We start from the raw sequence: 18853 nt of genomic DNA, 5'->3' as shown, positions 1-18853 counted from the left end.
TTAGTAAAGACAGCATATCCACCAACCATTTTACTATTATTATTCAGATAAAAGCACATACCGTTCAGTGACGAATACCTCTTTTTTCCACCTAAATATCGGCCAATATGCCATTTTATTCGAAATCCAATTCATCATATTAAAAAAATCTACCCAGATAATTCCAATACGGTATTATCAGTTTCATTCTGTTTTAGACATGGTTAATTTCATTTTCAGTAAGAACGAAGGTATTATCTTTAAAAAAAAGTTATCTCTATTAATGAATCTATAGCAGAGTCCACTTTCTGAATGCCTTCTAGGTTTTCATGTAGAGCGTTGTGGTATTTTGTGGAGAAACAAAAAGTCATCTGCAAATAACCGTACAATTGTGAATTAAACCAGACAGGATGAACATTTAAATACAGCATATGAACAGTATAGGCCATAGTACAGTGTTTTATGTTCATGCTATTTTTTAAGTTTGAAGACACGAATCACATATTTCGTGAATTTAATTAAGTAGGTACAACCACGGATGAATACACGAAAAGCCCTGAGTTCACAATGTTTAATCAGTATGAAACATCACTGTTTGACTGTTTATTTTGTGTGTTCTAAATAAGAATGTAACCTGGCCGAGTAATATAATGTATAAAAGACCTTTCTCCTACGTGAGAAAAGACCATATCTAATGCTTTTGTTAAGGTCTTTTAAATAAAATTTAAAACATTACTAAAAATTCTTTATATTCTGTTTCCTCGTATTTATTTAGGCCATTTATCCAACCCAGACTAAATCTAATTATTTCAAAATTACAAGTAAGTATCTGAAGGTTTTCACTTTCAATCAAAAGCAAATGAATAAGTTTGCAAAATTTCATGTAAAAACAGTAAAGTCACATCAGACAAAATATTAATTGTTAACGGGTATAAAACAATGAGTTGTTGCAAGTACTGAATAAATATTTACTTGCCACTTCACTGGGTCTGTGTACACTATATTTTGAAATGTAACTTACTAAACCCAGAATTTTGTATACCTTCTTCAGTGTCGTTGTGGCATGCAGTTTGTTGACGCGACAGAATAACCATTCAACAAAGGCATGAATAGTCATGGATAAAGAAAGGCAACAGTAGTATACCGCTGTTCGAATTTCATAAGTCTATAGAGAGAGAAAAAACCAAATTCTAATTACAAACTAAAACTGAGGAAACGCAACAAATATAAGAGAACTACGACACAACAGAAATACAACATTAAAATGTAATACCAACAAAAACGAACTATAATATAACAATGGCCATTTTCCTGACTTGGTACTTGGATTATGAATAGTCATGGAAGTGAATACAAATGTAAGCCGAACCTCCCCGTAAGTCGTCATTTGAGATCACCTGGTCACACCCAAGCTGATCTCAAAACCCATACCATTACTATCATAGACCACAACATGGGATGGTCAAAAGCCGACAGACTTGCTCGGAAAAGGTTTTGAATAAGAAAGTTAAGAACAATCCCCTAGAAGATATAAATAAAAAAACAGGGAATGAGTCACTTATTTTCTGGCCTCCGATCACTCATTTTCCTACCACCACTTGTTTCCTGTAACTCAGAAATACATTCCCAAGACGTCACATTACTACATAACCTATGAACTGTTTCTTTACCTATGCCAATGGTACCAGTTTTAATTTCTATCTTTCTATTCATTTTGAACAGAGAGATGAACAAATTAATTTTGTCCGTTTGCAGTGTATGTAAAGTGCGGATCCTAAAATATCATTTTTACTGTATATGCCATAAATGTCTACTGTAGAATGATAAATAAACAGACGAACTTTTTTTAATTTTTGAAGAAAATCAAGAAAATTAGTTAAAATGTATATGTTCAGAAATACATAATACTAATAAAACAAAGTAAGAGATGCGAGCGGGGTTTTATCGCGCCTAAAGCCATCCAGTTGTTAAATATATACAAAATAGGTGAATATTTAGGACATTTCACGAACAGATCGTGCAGGTGCTTTATAACTAACAGGTTAGATGTTGTTGCAGTAAAACATATTCATTTTAATACAATTATTAAAGTTGTATAACGTAGAATATGTTTTGTCATTCAGTTTCTTCATATTTAACTAAATTCCACTATGATGATTCCGTAATGCTAGTCATGTTTACTGTCGAATAATGATACTATTCTTTCATTTTCACTGTGGAGCGAATCATTATTATTGTATATGCGGTGCATTTTCACTGTATAATTTTATTTTATTTTATCTATTAAAGCTCATTTCTTTAAGCATGTAGAGCAAGACTTTAGTTGATTTGCTTGCTTTTTTTTAATTTGATAATCATTATGATAAAACCCAATTTAATTCAAATATTAAAAATACAGGTTAAACTATGCCTATTCATATTGTTTAAAAATGTCAATCTTATTTACAAAGTTTGTATAAACAATTATACAAACAAAGCAAGCCAACCAAAGTTTTGCTTTACATGCATTAGGAAATTAGCTGTAAAGCCTTAATTTAGCCGACTTTCTCAAACAATAGATAAAGTAAGAGAAAGATTTGATCAAATTTAACTTACGGAGGAAAGTTTGGTTTTAAAACACTCTTAATAAATTCAATAGAAATAACATTAATTTCAAATGTATTCCATTTAGTTTCTTATAAAGCGTATAGGGATCTTTATCCTTATTTTTTTATCCATTTCCATGACATTTCACCACTAATTACGTACATCTTGATATAGATTGCACCTTTGTTTTTCCGTTTAAAAGGTTTTACACTGGAGCCCTTTATAACTTGCTGTTCGGTGTGAGCCAAGACTCCATGTAATTGAAGACCGTATTTTGACGTATAATGGTCTACTTTTATAAATTGTGACTCGGATGGAGAGTTGTCTCATTGTCACATACGACATCTATATATGGCTCAAAAACGAAACGAGACGGGATAAAAAGGGATAAAAGAATCTACGCTACTTTTTTAATATATTTATAATAGGATTAATATGAGTCAAAATAGAGTAAAATAGTGGGTCGCATTTGGGTATAAGCGTCACGCCGGATTGCCGATTTTTTGCAAGCGTGACAGGTGAAAGTCAAATGATTGTGTAGTGAAAAACGGGAAATGAAGTCTAGCGGGACACGGATAAAAATTAGAACTGCATAGTATAAGCGGGATACGGGAATCTGACAAAACAATAAGCTGAATACGGGAATCTGACAAAACAGTAAGCGGGATCCGGGATCAGAACCCCCCAATGAGACCCAAGAATAAGATATTTTTGTATATTCATCCTATTGTTGCAGTCATGCCTTGAAGAACAAATGTATCCGATGCATGCATTTTTTTTTATATTTTTGGTCCCTTTTTCAATTTTGTGGGGTCCAAATTTATAGACAAAAGTCCTTTAATATAGATATTTGGAATTCGTTGACATGCTGAATCTAACCGTGTATCTAGTTTGGGGATTTCTTTTGCCTAGTTGCTGAAATAGCCCACATAGAGTTCCAAAGGGTGTAAAATCAACAAAAATGAATTGTAGCATGCATTTCGCGTACAATAACCCAAATGTGCATGGTTTTACCTCTGCGGTAGTATCCATTTGCGGATCTACAATTTTTCATAAGTAGGGGCCCACTGACTGCCTAAGAGGGCCCGCTGCTGTCACCTTCCAGTGATTCCCTATATAAGTTAAAATCAAGGAGAAACATAATCTGGAGAATACAATATGACATTTTGAGAATCGCTTTTGTTACAAGTTTGAAAAGCTATATATTTGATGAAGAATGAATGAGGAGTTTGTATTTCAATTTGAAAATACATGTTTCATAAATCCTAAAGTCATCAACTAAGGTTTTTTTCATTTGTTGCAAGTGCATTTATCACATAATTCTACAATGAAAATTCCTCGCATCTTTAAAAATTCTACATTAATAATGACTGCACTAACAGTGATAATTCATCGCATCTATAGTTAAAATGGATCGCTTTCAATAATCGATATGCTATATTATGATGCTTTTATAACACTTATTTGAACTTTAATGCTATGTTTGTATATTATAAAGACATATCACAATGAAAATATGTTAAAACTTAACTTAAAATCCTTTAACTTGATATTTTCAAAACGTAAACAAATACAGTTTTCCCATGATCCTTTATTCTACAATAGACATACCCGCATATAACAGTAAAAATGAACTAGCTGGATTCGCACTTTATATACACTGCTTTGTGTTTAAATTTTCTTGTCTATTTTTTTTTACTACCGGTGATTATTGTTTGGTTAAATTGTGACAATGAATGCTTGATTTTTTGACAAGATTTACTTTATTGATGTTGATAGCCCGGTACCCCATGGCTTTTTTCAATTCACAGTTGCGGCTATCATTTTGCAAAGAATTCCGCTCAAACTGGAATCGTCTTAAAACTGCTGTGAGATAAGAGGTGTTTTGTTTCGTGTTAAGGGCCTCATTGTAACTCTGGGAAACGAGAGAGCAATACAATCCTTATTCCTTTTATTTTGTATTTTGTAGTGGATGTACGTATTTTGTCTTATGCATGGAAATCATATTATCCTTCCTATTCTAATTTACATTAAACATGATAAAACACTTAAGTTGTTGAGTATTTTATTTCATTTTCGAAATAGTATTATGATCAATTACTTGAGGAAAATAATATTATTTGATAAAAGAAAATGTGGTATGAGTGCCTACGAGACAACTCTCCACTCATGTAGTATATATATTTAAGTTATTTGATATTTTATTACTGCATATCCAGATTTTCAACTTATTAATTCTGCGGTCGAATTCTGTATTTGACAAGAAAAAGTGTTCTGTAAAGTTAGAGTATGTTCTTGAGATGACGAACACTTATTCCTTTCAGTCATATTTCATATTTCCCGCAATACATTTTTTCGCGAATACAACATATGTGTCCTGCTGTCATCAGGTCGACGTTTGCTTTTGTTAAAATGAAATTAATCAGCTTCTCGTATAATTATAAGAAAATGTTTGTACAATAATCGTTATTGGTGTCCTTAATCGTCTTCGTTGTCTGTATTCATGTATAATGAAATATGTAATTGTATATTTTATTTTATTATTAGTGTGTTTAAAAGAATAAGACAGTTTTAGTTTGAAATCTAACGTTCCGAGAACAGTTCATAGTTACAGATAAGAAGATAACAAGAACTTGGTAGAATAATATTACCCCCAAAATGTGTGACATTTAAAAAGTATTGGATGATTTTATACTAAAATTTATATATATCGGGCATTATTTTTTTAATCAAAGTGGTGTGTAAGTTCGGGAAGGGCGTGGGATTAAACTCTTGTCCCATCGACCTGTCACTGAGTGTTATCACTGAGGCACTGTTTAACCATATAAGAATAATTATTCAATTGAAAGATTAAACATGTTTGAATCATATATCCACTGCAGGACCTTTTTGAATGAAGTATCTCTTCTGGCTACATTTAAAACATACTGCATGTACCATATATATTTGTTGATGATGTAATAGCCTTTATATTTTATTATTTTGCATATTACAGATAGTGTCATCAAGTTCAGTAGGAATCGCCATAATATTGCCAATTAGTCAGGGATATGGAAAAAAGCTGTCATATATTATTACCAATACCCTCTGAAATATTTCAACATTGCAGCATATAAGCACATACCACCACTTAATTGTTATTTCACCAAAACACAGATGAGTAACATGATTCTAACATGAATGCCAGATAACTTAACCCACACAAGATTTAATGCAGCAAGTTTGTGGTATCTGTCAAGAAATCAGAGAATACTGCTATAATGCAACTAATAATGTCATAGTCTGTCCAAAGCCAACCATTGCTATCACTGTGACAGATGATGGAGAATCTAATAAACATTAATTTCCATCAAGAAATATTAGCTTTTTATGAAAGAAAATACCAAAGTATGTTTTGTCTACTATGCCAAATTTTTGGCCATGTTAGTCGATAGAAAGGACCATTGGAAATATATTTTAATACAAAATCCCAAATGATGATTGCGGCCCAATTTGGTTAAAATATGGATTGCATTGCCAATTAGAGCATTTAGCATTAGTCGAATCGCAAGTATAACTCCATGATAACAATGTTTTCTTGATGACTTAATTTCATTGAAAATGATTTGTTTTGTGGTTTATTCAATCAAGGACAACAACTGAATTACCGACACTAACTAAAGACAGGTACAGGCGTTTCTACCTCAGGAATAGATTACCTAAGCTGTATTTGGCCAAACTGTTAGATTTTTTTGGGTCCACAATACTCTTTAACTTCGTACTTTATTTGGCTTTTTTAACATTTTTAGATTCGAGCGTCACTGATGAGTCTTTTGTAGACGAAACGCGTGTCTGGCGTAAATACAAAATTTCGACCCTGGTATCTATGAATAGTTTATTTACATCCACTGGGTCGATGCCACTGCTTGTGGAGTTTTAATTCCCCGAGGTTATCACCAGCCCAGTAGTCAAACTTCTGTGTTGACTTGAGGTATGATAATCATTGATATGTTCATAATTATAAATTAACTTAAAATTTCAATACTGGTATCTATGATGAGTTTATTTATTAGAATATGATGGGGTTAAACATGTTTCTATGCGATAAATCCTTCTTTAACACGAGACCGTTGTGAAACAGTACACTATCAGAACAAGCTGTAAAAACAGCTGAAACGGGTCTTACTTGTTTAATTATCAAGGCTAATGTCACCAACAACGTCAAAACATTGTGAGTTGTTGATAAATTGACCAAATATCAGAGGACTAGTATATTCTGTATTTGGTACAGAGTACTGCAGACATTTTCAATAACAATTCCACTAACTTCACGTTTTTATTTCATCTAATTTGGGGAAGAAACCGATGGAAGTCTTGATACATTTTTTTATGTACCATATAAATCATTCAAACGATAACAAAAAGCAACTCATTTAAAACCTACCAAAACTTAAAACAAGACACTTAAAATCAAAGTATCAATGTGATAAACAAAACAAAAATGATAAGAAGACAGTACAATACCACCAAAAACAACACATAAAATTGCTGTAAAAATGGGAGAATATGAAAACAAAAATCTAGAATATTTATTGTTTTGTTTCCATGGAAACCACATAAAAATATAAATATTCCACAAAAAATGAATTCTTGTCATCAATATAGATATTCAATCCTTGAGTATTCAAATATACAATATTGAGGTGGAACACATTTACAACATTCCAATTTTCCAAAGAAAACAATTAATCAGAATTTTGATTGAATTTCCGTATTTTTCTGATTATGTATTATCGTACGCAAATACATGCCAAATATGAACATGTTCGAAACCAGTTGAAATATCATCATAACGTTTGTATTCCTAGTAAGCACATTAATAGTATTGACAAAGGGTTGAAAAAAAATGAAAATATGTATAAAAAAAGTAAAATCACATAATACTGAACTCCAAGGAAAATTCGGAAAGTCCCTATAATCAAATGGCAAAATCAAACGATAAAACACATCAATGAATGGACAACAACTGTCATAATCCTGACTTGGTACAGGCATTTGCAAATGTAGAAAATGGTGGATTGAACCTGGTTTTATAGCGCTTAACCTTTCACTTGTTTGACAGTCGCATCAAATTTCATTAATTTACAACGATGCGAGAACAAAACACACACAATATGTAAAATAGTCAAAATATGGATACAGCAGTCATCACTGTGTCACAATCTCAAAACAAATAAATATTTAACAAAAGAGCACAAAAACATCTTTCAAATTTAAAAAAAAAACACACACATTAATGCCGTTCAATGTTTTAAAAAAAAATATATGTATAATTCCACTCCCATCTGGACCTATTTTCTTAGTCACGGTCACATACTTATAGGCATATGTTCCAAACAAACTGCATTAGTTATTATCTAAAACAGTATTCACACATTACTATTAAGACAAAAATAAAAATACATGTGTCAATATATATAAGATAAATGTAAACAGTTTTCAAGGTGTACAGTCTGTTCCCAGAGAAAACAATTTTCCAACAAATACTAAGTCAGGCGTTTCATCTGCTATGTAGTTCTGAAAACAAGGATACTAATTGAATTTTGTAGCCTAGAATTCCTAGCTTTTTTGTTTCCCTTTGTATCTTCGATAAGCTGAACGTGTTCAACCAAATACTAAGTAAGGCGTTTCATCTGCTATGTAGTTCTGAAAACAAGGATACTTATTGTATCTTGTCACCTTGAATTCCTAGCTTTGATTGGTTCCCATTGATTTTTTGATAGGCTGGACGTCTTCAACGACTTCACGTAAAATATCAGACAGCGAGGAATCACGTTGATTGGCACCTCCTTTTTGTAATTGTATAATCAGTTCGAGTTGTTCTCTGTAAAAGTTCAATCAGAGTTTTCAATTATTCCATTTGATTATTATGCGATTTTTTTTAAATGCAACTATAGATGACGTCATGCAAAATTGGACCAAGTTTCTTGATCAAATATTTTTTAACTATCAAACGCCATCATTCGAGCTGATGTTTTTCACTTTGGATTAATGTGTAAGCGAGTTTACACAATAAGGTAGGACAATATATTTTTTGTTTACATTTTATGTTCCGTTAAGTTAAAACCGTATCGAATGAACGGGATTGATAGTTTAAAATATTTAATAAAAAACCTGGGTCTAATTTTACATGATGGCGACTATAACACAAACAGTACTAATATATATATATATATATATATATATATATATATATATATATATATATATATATATGTATGTATTAATTTGACAATAAAGAATCATAAAGAGCACATAGGAAAACACCAATAAAGTACAAAATGTAACTCAATTTTCACAAATTTTTAAAAAATGTTCAATAATTTCATTCCCGGTAAAATTACAATTGTCCTTAACTTGACCGCAATTCTAATACATCAATTTAATTTACGTTAAAAAAGCTCGGGTAACCATTTACCAAAATAAAGTTACTCTATTACCATTTTGTCAGAGCATGTTGCTACATGTAAAATCCATAATCGAACATGAATCTCACTAGATCGAATATCAACAAAATAATGTGGTGGATTAAATTCCCAAATTCGTTAAGAATTATAATAGTTCTTTGATTTACATTTTGGGAAAATATATATATATATACTCACTGGATTTTACCAAGGGTTGATTCCTGACGAGCAAGTCTATTTCGGACTGTTAATAAATTCATTTTATGGGAATCCAAGCTATCATAAATGTCTTGTATATGTTTATTCATCTCATTTAAAGGTGGTGTTTCCCATCTCTCAAGAACTTCCCTCACATCTTTTATATCTTCACTTTCTTTGTAGTGAGTAGTTCGATGATTCTGAAATTAAGCTAGTGCCTTCACATGATTGACAGAACTAAGACTAGCCCCTGATAAATATAACCACCAATTCGTCAGCCGCATATAAGAGTTGTGTTTTTTTCCATTTGAGAACTATATAGATTTTAGATTGTCTTGGCGTTTACATATTTGTATTTTCTATTTATTTTGTTTTTTTAATCCCCACCTAGTGGCATTATGTTTATCGGTGTGTTTGTTCGTTCGTTCGTTCGTTCGTCTGTCCGTCTGCCTACTTCATATAAAAGTTTTGGTCAAGGTAGTTTTGATGAAATTGAAGTCCAATCAATTTCATACTTAGTACACATGTTACATATGACATGATATTTTAAATTTTAATGCCATATTAGAGTTTTGACCCCTATTAAACGGTTCATTGAACATACAAAATTATAAGGCGCGTGGGGCATTCGTGTACTATGCACACATTCTTGTTTGTTTGTGTTTTTAGTTGGACTAGATGCTAGTGGGGTTTGATCTATGATTTTATCCGATGCTTCGTTTTCCCCGTCAGATAAGTATTGAGGGTCCTTTGCCATCAACTTAACAGATCAACGATATTTTCCATTTATCAAGTTAATATATATTAAACAAATTCTGGTCATCCAAAATAAGTTCAGTTGACAAGTCTCCTTTTCTCGTACTTAGAATATTGTGAATTTAAAATAAAAAAAAAGAACATTGTCAAAATGCTTGCAACAAAAGCAAAAACATGTTATTAACTCTATATAGTATTTTATGAAAACTTAAACATACCTTTCCTAAGTATAAACTATTAAGTTCTACTCTAGCAACTATCCATGCCCTATTGACCTCTAACCCTCTTTGAGCATCCTGTTGTACATTTTGGTAGGTATCACTAAGCTGTGCTATCAGTATATTCAACAAAACCACACAGCATGTGAATAAAAACATAACCATAATAATACAGCTCATTGGCCTGAAAAAAATATATGATATGTCGTTCAGTTTGATACATTCTTTTCATATTGAAATGAATTCTGAAAACATAAATTCACAAATCAATAGTAAATAAGTTAGCTAAAATAAAATTAACAAACTGAGAAGTTCAAGGAGTATATTTGATAAAAAAAAGCATATTCACTGTTCAGATCTCAACATACCAGACATACAATCCTTGTTTTTTTTCTCGTTTTAAGATCTTTTAACAACATAAACTTTCTGCCGTCTTAAGAGTTTCTCTTTCTGGGATAGAAAATAATATACAATGCATTTTACCATGTGTTCTTTGTAACCATTATAGCCATATATGTTGACAAGCAGGATCATCGGACAATTACACTAGATCCACATAGCATTATTTTGGCCAAGTAAGATTCCAATTAGCTCATTAGGGTCATAGGATGCAATTTTGTAAACGTTAACTAACTATGAAGGACAAAGAACGAAGCACATAAAGCTCACTTGGTCATTTGATCAAACCGTATGAAAACTACGGATTTCAACAAGCTAAGATTACATATAATTCTTGAATGACTCATTCAGATACAACTTTATAACTACACCTTATTTTTCAAAGTAAACATTGCAACCAATTAATTAGGAAATGTGTTAAATATTTTCCAATTGGGGTTGTGATATTTGCTGTGATTTAATTGGATTTGAATTATATGTATTATATATTTGATAAAAGTGTCTGCCAGCACTGAGGCTTTGCAATAAAAATGGGACGGACGGAATGACGGAAAGGGTACAACCTAATGACACCGTCACGTACAGATGGGATGAAAGATATACCGATGACAGAACAGATAAAGAGAAAGATACTCATTTGATGTTATTTTTTACCCCTTTTTTCATCGTCTGATTTTTCATTTCACGGAAAAAATCATGACATTTTTTATATTTACCTTTATGGTATTTCTTTATGGTAAATAAGATGATATGCATGTGAGCGTGTTTGATATCAAAGCGACATTCATTGATTTTCTTAAGTTTGTACTTATTGACAATAATTCACGAAACGTAACAATTAAAACTTGCATACTTGAGTTCTGAATATTCAATGATTCTTTCAGCTTCTATAAGAATTCTTACTCCGAGGAAAAGGATTTTCCAGAATGAACTACAAAAAAGGAATATATTGTAAAATATGCATCGTATGAAAGATACAGCGAAATGTATACCATATAATATACTGTAATATTTATATTGTAAAGAACCTACTGTAACAATTATGTCGTATGAAACATATTGAACGTTTGTTTAATCTAAAACATAATGTTTACAGTTGTATCGTTTAAAAGATTCCGTAATATGCTTAACTGATAAAAAAAACATTGTTTTCATACGGAAACCCTTTTCGTTATGATTGCAAAGCATTCCCTATTTCCTTGAACATATCGAATGTTTTCGTTATAAAAAATATGCACATACGGAGTATATATCTCCCAATTGATTTTCCGGGTTGGTATTTCCTATCATGATTTCCTCGATAGCTGGTTGATGCTACAAAGGAAGCTATTTAACCAAGAGTTCCAATTTGTGAAGTTAAAATCATCCTTTCGTAAATTTTACGGACGACATCACGAGTTGGTTTATGGAATAACCGTTTCATAGATGATATCAGATATGTTTCTTGTCTATGTCGTAACAAGACTCTACTTCCTTTTTCACCACACATTTTACATACCAATAAGACCTTTTACCATGTTTGTTATAACATGATCAACCCGACCGGTGGTGCCACACGTGAATCAGGATCTGCTTACCATTCCGAAGCACATGATATCACCCCAGTTTTCGGTGCGGTTCGTGTTGCTTCGTCTTTAGTCTTTAGTTTTCTATGTTGTGTTTTTTATACTAGTATTTGTCTGTTTGTCTTTTTATATTTTAGCCATAGCTTTGTCAGTTTGTTTTCAATGAATGAATATGAATGTCCCTCTAGTATCTTTCGTCCCTCTTTTACTGATTACAGCTTTAATTACCGAATATTGATATAATTGTACCAAAACGTGTTCCTGTATTTTACTACCGAATTTTGATATTTTGCAAAATATTTTTTGTACCGTCTTGACTACAAGGAAATCATGTGAAATATCATAAGGTGAAATAGCATTAGATATATCAGACAATAAATGGGGAGTTTAAAATAACCATTTAAATATTTTGTCTTTTTAGTTTTTAATTTGAACGCTGACTTCAATCAAAACCCTTGACTCCCTTCTGCTTGTTTGTGTTGAAAAACAAATCGTTTCACATAGATGAATATTTGTACCACATTAACCAGTAACATCATTCAGTAAAACTCAAGTTATCAGTAATGTTCATTAAAAAGTTTAAGTAAATACCTGAATCATTCCATTTGTTTAAAAATGTAGGCAACGGTTTACGATTATAACAGAAATATCTCTCTATATTAAAAAAATGTAAGCTAGAGTTACCGCATCATGAAAACTCAAAATATGATGTTTTCCGTAATCACATGAAATTGACTTTAGGTCCTTTAGTTGTACAACTTTACCTTGTTTCGCTATGAATTTCCATGGAATGTTCTCCTTTCAATGATAACATAAAAGCACCACTAAAGGCCAATAACATAACAAGGAAGACAAAAGTAAACTGTATAAAATCATGTCTTAAAACCCTCCAAAGAATCTGAGCATAAGCACCAGTTTGTCTGCAATACAAAAATGAAAGACAGAAAGATATAAACAGTATTATAAAAAAATCTTTAAAAAAAGACATCAGAAACTGAAACCTAGATTTTTAAATCACAAAATTTAAAAAATGGATTTTACAGAATTGATGATAATATATTTTACATAAATGAAATCTTGTGTGATAAATGTCATTAAATTTAAGATTTAGGTAATTTAATGTTTCTGTAAACGTATATTGATAAACTACAGTTAAAACATTGATTTGATTTAGTTAACAACACAATACCTTAATACTGCTGCATATTTGAAAATTCGTAATACCCAAAACAAAAAGGCAACAGACAGCACGGGCCATTGTTCGTTCAGTTTTAACGCTCTCAGTGGAATGGCCGATAATATCAGCAATGAGGAGGGCAGATCGATATAATTAAATGGATCATGAAAGTATTCTTTCTTGTGTCTGAAAAAAAAATATTCAACAAAATGAATCTTAAAGGAAACGAATTGAAATTTGAAAAGCACTATTATCCCCAATGATATAAACACAAAGATTCGAGCACCACTGGCGAGGGTTTTGAAAACCAAAGTGTCTAGTGCACTACAAAATAGAGTTTTTACCGTTGATTTCCAATTTCAAAGAACGCTTTGTTTGTTCTGTTTTGTTTGTTTGGAGTTTTATTTGTTATTTGGATTTTTTTTGTGTTGAATGCAAATCGTTTATAGTTTCATATTACTTTAACTAGCTTACTTTGTTGGTTCTTTTTGGTGTTCTGCATGTTATATATTACCAAGGGTTGTGTTATTTTAAAAAGGTAGAGTCTTAGGAGAAACATTTACCTTTCAAATTACTCGAAACGCATTCAATTATTCATTCCTTTTTCGCTTTTATGTGAAATGAGCAAAATTACAATCCACCTTTTCGCTTGACTACACTTTTGACTTGAAGGGCGAACTTGTTGTTGATAATCAAACATAATCCCCATGCGAAAGATTCTTATAATATATATAAGCTAGTGTTACAACTATTAACATATATCCATATTTGGTCGGGTTGTTGTCTCTTTGACACATTCCCCATTTCCATTCTCAATTTTATAGTAGAAGTTTCATGTATTATTTGACATATATATACAGTACAGCCTGTGACATTCTCTTAATTATGTCCATCCTCTTGCATGGCCAACATCCAATGGTGGCCATTTATTGGGGTATTAAATCTTGAGATGTTGGCCATTTATTGGGGTCATAAAACATAGGTTGATGTTTTATCTAATAATGTTACCTGTTGTAATCAATCAGGGTTTCAACTTGTATGTTTCTTTAAAATTTACCTGTACAGGTAACTTAGGTTTCTTTCAAACTTGACATTTCACCTTTTTTGAAAATGTAGAATAAGACATTGTTTTAGTCTATGTTAATTAATATTATTTTTGATTTTTCTGTCTTTTGAATTTTTTTTTTTTTTTTATTCATTTTTGTGTGATTTTGTTTCTTATTCTTTTAATGTCTTCTTAGTAAAAGAATATTGAGAAGCAAAAAGACAAAAATGTCAAAGATAAAGTTATTGACTAGCATTTGAAAGACAACAGACTTTAATTATTTTTTTTAAAAAGTAAAAAAAAACAAGAATGTGTCCAAAGTACACAGATGCCCCACTCGCACTATCATTTTCCATGTTCAATGGACCACGAAATTGGACAAAAAATATAATTAGGCATTAAAATTAGAAAGATAATATCATAGGGAACATGTGTACTAAGTTTCAAGTTGATTGGACTTCAACTTCATCAAAAACTACCTTGACCAAAATCTTTAACCTGAAACATGCACTTTCATTTTCTATGTTCAGTGGACCATGAAATTGGGGTCAAAAGTTTAATTTGGCTTTAAAATTAGAAAGATCATATCATAAGGAACATGTGTACTAAGTTTCAAGTTGATTGGACTTCAACTTCATCAAAAACTACCTTGACCAAAAACTTTAACCTGAAGCGGGACAGACGGACGAACGAACAGACGGACGAACGAACGGACAGACGGACGGACGAACGAACGGACGCATAGACCAGAAAACATAATGCCCCTCTACTATCGTAGGTGGGGCATAAAAATTAATGTTTATGATGTTCATTGTATTCAATTGTTTATTTGCATTATTAAGAAACCATGAAGGAAGTAATTTTTAGCAAGCCTGTTTCTTAACAAAATAAAATAATCAGACACTATCAATCCTCTTATAATGAATTTTTATAACATCTTTTATTATTCAGGAAAACTACAAATATCATAATACGGTTTTAATAGGAAAAAACTATTTGTGTCTCTCTTTTAAAAAAAAATCATATCATATCATTAACATTTTCAGGGACTTGAATGAATTAAGACTTTAAAACCATTGATGAAAAATCAATTTAAAGAAAAATATAAGAACATTTTTGAAAATAGATTTAAGAATAAAAACTTTGATAAAAACTGTTTACTCAAATGTGTCACATAGAGAGCTAGTGGTCGTAATTTAGAAATAGAAAATAGTGGACAATATAAAATTCCTAGAAAAGATAGAATGCGTAAACTGTGCCACTTGCTGGACAATGAAGACCACTCCTTCCTTAATTGTAAAATTAACAAAACAACTTGAGATAATCTATTTGAAAATTGTTTACCTTCTCATAATAATGTCTCTAACCCAAGAACAAAAAGTGAAAGAAATGCTAAACCTTTATTACATGAATACGTTGAAAATATTGGCTCCCTTATAAAATAGTCATTATTAGAACTGAGGGCAGAACCTAAAAAAAATCCATGTGTTTTAATTTCTTATAGAATTGTTAATTCTTTGCATTATAACTGTTTTTTGTTCATTGTTGTTTGTTTTTTTTTTCTCACAAACTACAAATGTAAATACCATATGTTTATATGACAATACAAATATTATCAAATTTTGTTGAATTAATGAATATTTTGAATTGCCTAAATTTTATTTAGAATAAGTTCTAAAGACAATCTTTAACATTTGTAAAACAGTATTGAATGCAGATAAGTCTATCTACTATGATTTAAGTATAAATCATTTTGATTTAAAAAAAAAAATAATCTGAGAAACAACTTTTCAATAGAAAAAGGCAGGCATTGGGAAAGTTTGCATTATATTAGAAGATGATATTCATTTATTCTTCACTTACACCATAAAGTACATGTAAAAAATAACTTAATTTAATTAAAAATGTATAATGTCAAAACATTAAAAAGTCATGAGTCAAATTAAAAAAAAATCAGCTATTTGTTCAACTAGTTATATTATTTCATTTTATTTTTGATTTTTCTATTCATAATCACAGTAATTAAATTTCACAAACACATACATGTATATTTTACCTGAGACACATGACCTGTAAGTTATATAATTTTAACACTTCAATGCAGTCAAGATTTCACTTTATCCTTGACTAGTTTTTGATTAATACCTTGTGTATTAATTAAGCGACAGGGAGTATAATGATGGACATATAGGGCCACCATGGTGGACATAATTTTTATGGCCACCATGAATAAGATAATGTCACAGGTAGTACTGTATACAAGTCTAAATTGAAAACTACGTTCAAACCTATGATTGCGTTGGATAAAAACCGCAATTTTTATACGTGTGCATGTAAAACAAATTTCGTTGTAGAAGGGTCTAAAAACAGCACAAACAACATTTTCCAAAAGACAAAAAAAGTGAAAAAGTACATTTAAACAAAACGCATTTGACTAACAGGTCGAACAACTGATGTTCTTAAACCCTGCTGACTGCCATTGGCGATTGCCAAATAAAATTGATCACAAGATGTAACAAAATGGATCTTAATATAAATTTAATACTAAACAGAAAACCAAATAAACTTGTGTCCAAGATGTTATGCCACAAACACAAGGTGTCAATATTTTTTTTGTACACCAGATCTAGATTTCGACAATATATGTCTCTTCACTGATGTTAGGGATCGAAACGGTATTTGGAAGTCCATATAATTTACCCTCAATTTCAGATAAACTCTTAAATTTTAAGAGTCAATATAGGATGAACGGATCATATAAACCGGAGGGAAAATATGATACAAGCCCAAACGAAAAAATATAAACAAGTCTTAATTGAAAACTACGTTCAAACCTATGATTGCGTTGAAAAAAAACCGCAATTTTTATACGTGTGCATGTAAAACAAATTTCGTTGAAGAAGGGTCTAAAAACAGCACAAACAACATTTTCCAAAAGACCGAAAAAGTGAAAAAGTTTATTTAAAAAAACGCTTTGACTAACAGGTCGAACAACTGTTGTTCTTAAACCCTGCTGACTGCCATTGGCGATTGCCAAATAAAATATAAGAGAATTGAAAGGAATTCTGATTTATTTATTCAAGCAGTGCATTTCTAATGTTTTTACTTCATTTTATCGGAGCTGAGTTTTAATTGTTCTGAAATTTTTGTTTTCTGTAAATCTATGTAGTAGGTGCTATTGATGTAAAGGGTCAAATGGAGAGCAGCATCTGCTTACTTATTCGATGATCACCCTCGGCTTTTGCTGTGTCCGTTATTATTTTGTAGTTTACATGTTGTACTGTACATTGTTTATTAATGTATATCTTGAGTTTTCATGCGTTTTTTGTACTATATTCCTGACACGCAATGTTGTCATTGTCGCTGTATTTGTTAACATTGCCATATACGTGGGAGGTTTGGTTAGCCATAAATATAGGTTCAACCTACCATTTTTCCTTCAACTATCCTGCACAAATTCAGGTATCCGACAGTTTATATTGAATAGTCTGTTGCCATGCATGTTGGAATTTGTTTTTGTTGCAGTTCAGTGTATGTTATCATGATTTGTTTTGGCTTATTCGATTTATGACTATTAAACAGTGGTATACTACTGTTCCCTTTATTTAGTTTTCTATATTTTATTTTGTGTAATATTGTTTGTGGCTTTTTGCAACTACATTTTGAGTATGTTTGCGACTTAAGAGTTTGAATATCCATTTTACATCTTTCGTTTTATAACAAATTTCGGTCTTTATAAAATGTGACACATTGCTTTGTATTGACTATTGAATATATTGCATTTGTAAAAAAAAAAAAAGCATTCAGATTATGCATTAACTTATGAAAGATAATAAATATCGTTATTACTCGCCAAAATGTAATACTAAAAATAAATTAAGGACTGACAGTATATATACATAATATTTATGTTATATGAATTTAAGGCGCAATTACTACATATGTAAGCCGCCTACTAAAACCAATAACAACAACAAATATCTTAAATATTTGTGTTAAACATTATCATGATTTTTTTTTAAATTAACGATAATATCTTACTTTCTTAATTGATTCACTTCGGAGCATACCGTAACAAGTGACATTACACATGTCCAAACTTCAAAGATTGCCCTGAAAACCTGTAAAGATGTATCATATACCGAAGGATCCGGTGCAGAAACAGCCACCACTGAAGAGAATGTCAAGGCCAGCAGAGTAATTAGGTGTAGGACAGTATTAACTCTGTTTTTGAATAAGAAAAGTAAATGCATTTAAATATATATGTAGTAGTGATGTAGTTTATTTTTAATTTGAATTTTGTATGTATTAGAGAGACCAGATATTCTATTTTATTTATTTTCAAACACCATCTTGTATGGAGTATAACTATTGAATCATTTATATTTAATGTAATATATCTTTAAAATTACTGTATAATTTATATTAAATGACTTATTGTTTATATCTGTATTTACTCGGAAACGGGCCATTTAATCGGATTT

At 31.0% G+C, this 18853-nt stretch overlaps 1 protein-coding gene across 4 annotated transcripts in view; it reads right to left on the bottom strand.

Moving 5' to 3' along the window:
• Positions 1–6588: 6588 nt before the first annotated feature.
• Positions 6589–18853, bottom strand: part of LOC143048275 (uncharacterized) — a 34701-nt gene continuing 22436 nt past the window's right edge. For 3 of the 4 annotated variants that reach the window (XM_076221863.1, XM_076221862.1, XM_076221865.1), the window contains 7 exons: positions 18411–18593; positions 13337–13510; positions 12912–13067; positions 11436–11513; positions 10184–10367; positions 9210–9409; positions 6589–8428 (listed from right to left, as the gene is read on the bottom strand). In XM_076221863.1, the coding sequence (XP_076077978.1) occupies positions 8293–8428; positions 9210–9409; positions 10184–10367; positions 11436–11513; positions 12912–13067; positions 13337–13510; positions 18411–18593 (1111 nt within the window). In that variant the 3' untranslated portion in view covers positions 6589–8292. The remainder of the gene's footprint in view (positions 8429–9209; positions 9410–10183; positions 10368–11435; positions 11514–12911; positions 13068–13336; positions 13511–18410; positions 18594–18853) is intronic. The other variant, XM_076221864.1, reaches the window with a different exon arrangement.

The sequence above is a fragment of the Mytilus galloprovincialis genome, chromosome 10 (assembly GCF_965363235.1).
Source record: "Mytilus galloprovincialis chromosome 10, xbMytGall1.hap1.1, whole genome shotgun sequence".
Taxonomy (NCBI): domain Eukaryota; kingdom Metazoa; phylum Mollusca; class Bivalvia; order Mytilida; family Mytilidae; genus Mytilus; species Mytilus galloprovincialis.
Note: the sequence above shows the minus strand (reverse complement) of the source record. Positions and strands in the feature narration are given on the sequence as shown.